This window comes from Nicotiana tabacum, chromosome 7 (genome assembly GCF_000715075.1).
Source record: "Nicotiana tabacum cultivar K326 chromosome 7, ASM71507v2, whole genome shotgun sequence".
Classification (NCBI taxonomy): domain Eukaryota; kingdom Viridiplantae; phylum Streptophyta; class Magnoliopsida; order Solanales; family Solanaceae; genus Nicotiana; species Nicotiana tabacum.
The window spans coordinates 126,781,486-126,790,010 of record NC_134086.1 but is presented as its reverse complement, the minus strand read 5'-3'; the positions used below and the strand labels follow the sequence as shown (position 1 = coordinate 126,790,010).

The window sequence follows — 8,525 nt, the reverse complement described above, 5'->3', positions numbered from 1 at the left end:
TGGGGTTATGGATTGTTCTTGACTATTGTAAATTGACGGTGGATTGTTTTGCTTGACTTTATCATATTAATTTATTTATTCAATCTTGCACTTAACTATTCTATTGCGAGTTAACAATAGAGTACTATCTACGAATTTATAGTTGAACTCGAAAGTGGGAACTACAAATTGCATGTAGAATTGAATAGAGTAAGTTCTTGAATCCGGGCATCGCAGAATAGATTCGTGATTAGGATAGGCATATTCTAATTGTCTTACTTGGTTATTTTTGCAGAAAATATACATGTGTTCTTGTCAAGTTTGATTCTATAGACATAAGTTGGCTTGAATATGTGAGCGAAGCGTCAAAAGAACTTCGCGGGCATAATAAACCCTACTAATCAACAAAATTAGATAAATCAAGTGATTACATCAACCCGAAGAACGCAATAGGAGAGACGTTAATCCCATAACCCTGGAACCCATCTCATTAAATTCTTCCTAAGTGTTTGTTTGCTCTACTTGCGATCTTATTTTCTTACTTGCTTATTAGTTCGTAGTTATTTAGTTATAAAAATCAGGCAGAATACATAAAATACCACCCGAACTTGTACTCCAAATCCCCATTACACACTTTTTGATCACGAAAATATTTTTACACACTCAAACCTTTCAGATGTGTGTCTATGACACACTACTTTTATGACGTGACATGCACGTGCTTTTCACACAAAATAGGCGAGTGAATTTTGAATTTTTATATGCCACATGTTCCTTTTTTATTCTTTATTTTTTTAATCATCATCTTCTTTGTCAAGCACAAGCAAAAAACTCTCCGGCAACAATGGAGAAAAGAAAATTTGTTTCTTTTTTCTCCAAAATCCCACCAGAAAATATTTCATCCTCTCTCTTTTATCCTATATTTTCTCCTATATTTCCTTCCATTCTTTCTTCTCAAAAATCCCTCTTAAAAAATCTAAAAATCGGAGATCTCGGCCCCAAAATTTATCAGACCTTCACCATCTTTTTATTGTTTATTCTAACTGCTTGAGGCGATGGGTTGGTTCCTTTAACTTAATTCTAGTATTAATATGATGTTGGTGAAGTAGGGACTACGAACGAAAATATAAATTTGAATGGAGGAAGTGGATGTAGATTCATGGATAGGTAATGAAGAATAATTGTCGGTGGGGGGAATTTTGTGCTTAGTAGTATAATTGGCGGCGAAAGGCGACAATTTGGGAATATTTTCTTCAAAGGAGTATGGTGGTGTCCAACGACGACTATGGAGGATGGGCGTCAGAGGATTGGTTGAGTAAGGATTTCATGGTGGTGGAGAGTTAATTCGGTGGTGAGAGATAGAATTTTCTTCTTGTTTTGATGCACATGGAAAATGAAGCATGTAAAGCATGTCTTTATCAAATAGTGAAAGGGATTTTGGGTGATTGGGGGTTCACGGCCGGGCGGCGGTAGAGTCTGTGCTTGGGAAGAAGAAGAACAGGAGTATTTTTAAATGTTTTCTTTATTTTTCTTAAGTTAACACACGTGTCGTCATCTCATTGGTGCGTGATATACATTTATTTGAAAAGAGTGGTCAAATATAAAAGTAGTGTGTCATAAATACACATATGAAAGGTTTGGATTTGTTAAAATATCCCAGTAATCAACGGGTGTGTAAGAGGAATGTGGATACAAGTTCAGGTGGTATTTTATGTATTCTACCTAAAAATCACAATCATCTTCACATTCACTTGAGCATTAAATTTATAAATAACTTAGATTGGACAATAGTTGCTCATAAATCCTCGTGGGAACGATACTTTCTTATCACTTTATTACTTGTCGACTATGTATACTTGCGTGTGCGTTTAAACCCAACAGTGGATAATTGAAAATGTAATTCGTGATTAAAGTAAAATTCACCAAAAATACTGTGAAGAAAGAATTAGGTTGAACTAGCTTAAACAAGCTGCAAAGAAAGGCATTTGGCATAGCTTAAAACAGTAAACTATAATTCCAAGTGTCAAACTAACAACTCGCTGATCAAATGTTATGCACACCAAAACGAAAATAACTACTGGACAATGACCAAAACTTTGCTTCATATTACAGAAAGAGTGGATACATAGCTGATTAATTTAATGGAAAGGACTAAGGAGGCAGACTAAACTAGCTTTACCAGTCAACTTAACAATTAAAGATTTAAAAGGGATAATGGAAAATGGATTCATCTACCTTAGCATGTACAAAACACACATCATGAGACCACATATGACAATTTCTACTTCTCTACATAGTTTTATTAAGTTATCTTAGGTTTTGCCACATCCTGGACCTCCTAGTGTGAGAACCACTCCTTCAAGTTCACTTCTTTGCTTTGCATCTTCGTCTAGTTGAGATAATCTCATTAGTGATGTTGATCTTCTAACTGGAACCTTCCCTAAGCTCTGTCGTCCGAGTTCTTGAACTTGCATTTGTACCAACTGTTGAGGTTGCCTTCGACAAGCTAGACTTACATGGTTTACGTGTGTGTTTGCGTAGTTGACACCAATATTCTGTCCTCGAGGGGGTGAAGGATTCTGACCAAGGACGGGTCCTCCTCGTGGTAATAGATCCGGTGCCTTGTTTATAAGAAGATCCAAGTGAATGTTGAGTTTAATTACTTTGATAATTTTGGTTAAAGTGAGTGGTATAGTAGGTATGTGAGCTTACCGGAGCAAACAGAACACCTCGAAAAATCTTTCCGTTAACAATGGCTGTCATTAGATAACCAGAATCAAATGCTCCATCGACTTTTCCCCGGATCTCAGCCCCAATCTGAGTAATATATATACAGATATTAGGTTCTTATTTAACACAAAAAAGGGAATACTACAATGAACGGTAAAATGACCAACAAAATATTGCTAACTTGAACGGCGTATATACCAAGTTGTGGAATCGTCCGGCCTCCAAGGATTGGCATTGCACTTCCGGCTTATCCATAAGAACGGCAGATACATGTCCTGAGTTTGACGGAATTAATTGTTCACGAAATAATTGCATATCACGAGGATTCCTTGTTATGACATTCTTCTGGTTTGGCTGGCAATTGTTAGGGGTCAAGTGTTGCTGTCTTGCTAAGAGAAACCGTTGTGATGCAGTTCCAGAACCGGAGCCTGGCTTAACAGAGCTCATTTCTGGATCAGGTTGGGACGGAGGTGAACGCTGAGATAGAGAAGGAGACTGATCTTCCGGCTCCGACTCCAGATTAAATATGTGTGAATTGTTACTCATTCTTCTCCTCTTTGGATGCAATGTGTCTTCCGAAATACATGAAAGTTATTAAGTTAGTCATGCCTAGTTCATTTCTTGAAACTACTTACTACTAACATGACAAAAACATTTCATAACCTACCAGAACTAAAGCGAAAAGCTGCTTTTGACTCAAGCTCTTGAGATCCCGTTGCTACTATATCTTCCTTCTTTCCCCTACAGATAGCATCCTGTTAATCCAATTAAAATGAATCAGATATTTGATCTCAAATAGTTAAACTTCATAAGAAAAGAATCAAGATTTTCGTCTATCTTACCGAGCTATTGTGTATCTCTCTCAGAAACCTTTTCTTATCATAATGACTTGTATTTCTGCCACCAGAAACGCCGCTATTCCCATTAGGATGTTCTACTTCAAACTGCAAGATAAGCAACTCATTGAGCGGCCGCTCATCCTCACCACAACTGCAAGGTTGAGGAAACAAAATTTAAAGATACAAAATCAACTGGAATTAACAGGAAAGAATGGATTAAAACTGGAAAAAGACTCACCCTCCGTAGATTACAATATCTGTGTTCCTGGCAGCAGCGGTATGAGAAAATCGCCCCTGTGGTTTTTGGCCCATTACATCAAGCTGAGTCCAAGAAAAATTTGTCACATCAAGAACCCAAACATCATTGTAGTACTTCTTGTCTCCAACTCCACCAATCACATATACCTGTAAAGCACGGATTTGCAAGATCATTCAGATAATTGCTCAACTAGAATGAAGGTTCAGCACAACAGTTGAAAGTGCGTCTATACGAGCACACAATTATTAGTAAGGAGAAAAAGATAACAAATTTTCACTCCATACTAAAGCAAAGTAACTATTTACAGAAAGACTACAGACAGCATCAGTTACTTGCCTTTGACCCAAAATTCACAGAGGCATGACCCGCTCGAGCACCAGGTGAAGGTCCAAGAACATCCAGCTGGTAAGAAAATGAAGTAACCATCAGCTTACACAATCTTTAGATAATCTTTATCTCAATATCCAGACTGTGAATCAAACATCTATATGAATTAGAAAGGAATCATGAAGACTGAAGCAAGTACCTTTAACCACATTAGTGTATCCATATCAAGCACATCGACATCACCTTGATATCGGTCACCACAATCTCCACCATATATATAGAGCCTATTACCGATTGCAACAGCACTGTGGCTATCCCTGGGAATAGGCATCTCACCCCTCACTTCGGGAGACGTCCACTTCATACTTTTTAGGTCCAAAACATGTAAATCATTCAAATAGTTCCCCTCGCCTTCACCGCTACCACCAAAAATCACTATTTTATCACCACCAACAAGAGTAGCCGTGTGACTTTCACGCGGTGAAGGCGGAATGCCTTGGCATTCAAGTTGAGTCCATTCTTGGCTCCTGATATCCAATATGTGGAGATCATTGACCTTCCTCGAACCATTTGTACCCCCAAACACGACCATCCTGTGGCCAACAAGAACAGCACTGTGGCTATCTCTTGGCCCTGGTCCTTGCCCTGTAGTCACAAGAATGCTCCAAGCCATTGCCTCGAGATTTAGTACAAGTACATCGCTAAAATGTAAACCACCGCGACATCCCTGAAATGGAGAAATATGACTTAATTGAATAAGTTGTAAGATTGTAACGGTGAAATTATGTAATAGACATATTACATTTAGCAGCTAAATTTCTGAGTGTATTTAAAACTGCTAGAACATATCAACCAAATAGCAAATAAAATTGTCTAGACATATGCTGATGAACATATTAACACACCAATTAGCAACCAATTAGCAAATCTCTCAAACAGAGAATATTTTTTTTATCAAACACGTGTCAAACAGGACCAAGACATATTCAGCCTAGTGGAAAGCTGTCTTCTTGATCAGGGCCAGAAGCCGAAGTCCAAACTCTATATATATTAAGAAAATCACTTAAAATATGTAAAAAATGAAATTCAGAACCCCGTTACTAGCATGTTACGTAGCTATCCTAGAATTTAGAACTCATAAAGTTCAAATTCGCCTCTGTTCTTGATAAATCTTAACGGATTAATTTTCACCTACCAAAAGATGTTTTGTTTTGGGCAACATTTAAGTCCCACAACAACTATTCAAGAACAGTGGGGAAAAAAATAAAAATAAAAATAAAATAGCACGATCCTCCTGTTTAATATCTAGACAACAAGAAACATAAGGAAATAAATAAATAAATAAATATATAAATTAAAAAAAAAACATCTTATGAAAAGTTTGACATCCTCCCCAACCAAACAATGAATATTTTGCGTGAAAGATCAATTTTTGTAGTTTTTGAGTTTTTAAAAAGTCCCAAAAACCGAGTTAAGAAACCTTTTTTTTAAAATATCATTAATAAATGACAAACAGTAATGTAAAACTCAACCGAGATGAAAAGGCCTTGTCCATTCTTTTCCTTGAATCGTCTTGAACATCAACAAATTCAAAATACTAGCTACAGAAAAACACTAGTATTTTCTAGGTTAAAAACGAAATATAGAAAGTACAAAAGAGACAAAACTGAAAGCAGAAAATTGAATTATCCTTCATTTTATTTTCCCTTTAATTCCATTCTTTCATTTTCTTGTTTCTTTTCCTGGAAGGAAAAACAAGAAAGGACCATGCATCTATACACCAGTTTAGTTGAGCTGATTTATCAACTTTAGGAAAAAAAAAAAAAAAAAAAGAGGTATACTATAATATAGTGAAACAAAAAGGACAGTTTTTTAGAAAGAGTAGCAGCTAATAACCAAAAATAACCATACAGTAACATGAAGGAATGAAAGCACGGCACAACTAACTCATAGTTTTTCAATCCACAACATCCTCTCTGCAATGGGAAAATACAGTTCCAGCCAATATTTTTCAAGAAACAAATATAGAAAGAAGAAAAACTTACTATTATCAAACTTACAATAAAAGAACTCATGAAAAAATATTCTCAACTTACCCCAAAAACATAAACAAAGCCATTAGAGTAACAAGAAGAATGACCCCATCTTTCAGAAGGATGAACACCCATCACCTTTGGATATAACCACATTGTCTTCTTATTCTTCAACTGTACTACTTCTCCACCTAAAGATCCCATTTTGTATTTAACTCTCTATCTTTTTCAGTTCAAGAACTTTAAAATATAAAGGAGGAAAGAAAAAAAGATAGTAATAATAAATGAATATTAGTATAAGAAAGGAAAATTAGGGGGGTGGGGGGGGGTAGGTGGTAGCTAGATAGGGGTCAAAGAGGACATGAAGAAGCCAAGTGACATATCAACTATCAATGTCAATATAGACATGATATGATGGGCGCTTTCACGTCTAAATCACTGTGACACCAACACCAACTGGAGACAGACGCCGTGAGTTTGTGACTGAAAACAATATTATTACTCCACTATACTAACTAGTTTTCAGAAATTATATTTTACTATAGAGTACACGCTATTTCAAATTCTATATTCTCTCTTTCAGAAAAATGGAGAAACAATTAGAAAGAAGAGAGAGAGATGAATCTTTTTCTTTGTTGTTTTCCACGTCTATTGCTTATTTGTTGTGTTGTTTACTTGTGGTCTCTTTACTTTTTCACTTGTCTAACTGAAAATGATGAAGTTTGGGAGCCTTGGTTTGTGGGAAGTGATGGCAAGGTCTTTACGTTTATCTTGGTTTAACTATTGTTCGCAAAAGTTTTACTATCACATCCTTTAAAAAGATAATTATAAATACTCGTTCATACAATTATGAAATTCTATCACATAAATTAGACAAGTTACTCACCGTAACATAAAAGGACAGTTTGGTATACTAAGTTATGTATGAAGAAGGATTATTATACTCACTCTTATCCTACATATTCCTAGAAAATACTGTTTTCACGATATTTACCCTGACGTACTAAAATATATTGATGATGTAAGACTTTTTTACCTAACAAGAATACATAAATTAAATCCATTTTAGTTCAGGGCAGCAAAGCTTTAGAGAAAGTGGAGAAAGAGCTTTCTTGTTTTCTCTTCTTTTTTTTTTTCCTTTTATTTGCTTTTATCTTGGTGATGAAGATAATCTTGGGATTGATGGTCGCCATGATTTTTAGGCAAACCCAATTCTCAAGGTAGTTTTTTTTTTATTTTGTGGTTTAGTGATCTAGAGAAATGTCCCTTCTCAAGGTGTTTGTGGCAAACTTAGGGCTTCGTGCTGTGTTAATACTAGTAAAACTGAACTGTGCAAATTCTTTCTTTAGTTTGGGGAAATGGGAATGGTGCTGTTCCCCTCAAAAGTTTCCAAATTTTCTCTACATTTGCATCTTACTCTTCTCTTTTATCGAGAGTAACAAATTCTTAACTTCTCTTCCTGTGAGAGGTGTGTTCTTTACTTCCTCTCCTACAAAATAAGTGATTTTTTTGTTTGTTATTGTTTTCATGCATATTAAAAAATTTATCTTTTAATATTAATTAGTAATAGAATTGATTATATTAACTTTTAGTATTTCTTCATATAAATACTCCTAACACATACTTTAATATTAATTACTCCAAAGGCAATGTAGAAAAAAGATAATTAATTTATTCTTGAAATATGAAAAAATTACTTATTTTGGATCACAAGAAAAAGACCAAAAAATCACTTATTTTGGATCGGAAGGAGTATTTATGAGTGCCATTGTGCCAATTAGGGGTGTACAATGGAAATCGATAAATCCCATCAAATCAATAATTTGCGCCAAACTAATAAAAAAATTGACTATATTTTTATTTGATTTTGTTTGGTGTTGGAAAAAGAAATTCGATCATAATTTATTTGATTTAATTTTAATTTAAAAAATCAACCGAAATCAAATCAACCCGACATTACATATATAGAAGTTTTAAACATATTTAGTATATAAAAATAATTATAGTAGTGTAATTTATAAATATTTTCTTAAACTTTTTCATAGTTTATCTTTTAACGCATTATTTTAAATTTGGACTTATAATTCTTGAATGCTCCAATAAGTTTTATACTACATAAATGTTAGTAACTCAAGTAAAGTCTAAATCGAAATCAAATCAATACTAATGATAACAAAAGATATTCAATGCGATTGTACTAGAAATGACAATAGTGCTTGATATATATATTTTTTTAGCTTTTCCATGGTTTAGATAAACTGCATAACTTTTTTTATAGTATATGGTCATGTAAAAAATATTACTTATTAGTCGTACTTATTTTAGCAACTTAGTAATTTTAGATTATTTTATTTTTAC

The 8,525-nt window shown here is 34.5% G+C and overlaps 1 protein-coding gene across 3 annotated transcripts; it reads right to left on the bottom strand.

The window, feature by feature from the left end:
• Positions 1-1,968: 1,968 nt before the first annotated feature.
• Positions 1,969-6,813, bottom strand: LOC107783222 (uncharacterized). 3 transcript variants are annotated; one of them, XM_016604192.2, is made up of 9 exons: positions 6,231-6,813; positions 4,334-4,861; positions 4,144-4,209; positions 3,787-3,953; positions 3,552-3,699; positions 3,377-3,464; positions 2,908-3,281; positions 2,692-2,796; positions 1,969-2,600 (listed from the first exon to the last, which is right to left on the bottom strand). In XM_016604192.2, the coding sequence occupies exons 1-9, from the start codon at positions 6,369-6,371 to the stop codon at positions 2,292-2,294; spliced, it is 1,926 nt and encodes a 641-aa protein (XP_016459678.1). In that variant the 5' UTR covers positions 6,372-6,813; the 3' UTR covers positions 1,969-2,291. The 3 variants fall into 3 exon arrangements, with proteins under 3 accessions (XP_016459678.1, XP_075073702.1, XP_075073703.1); XM_075217601.1 differs by lacking the exon at positions 6,231-6,813 and adding an exon at positions 5,667-5,801; XM_075217602.1 differs by lacking the exon at positions 6,231-6,813 and adding an exon at positions 5,040-5,123.
• Between the last annotated feature and the right edge of the window lie 1,712 nt (positions 6,814-8,525).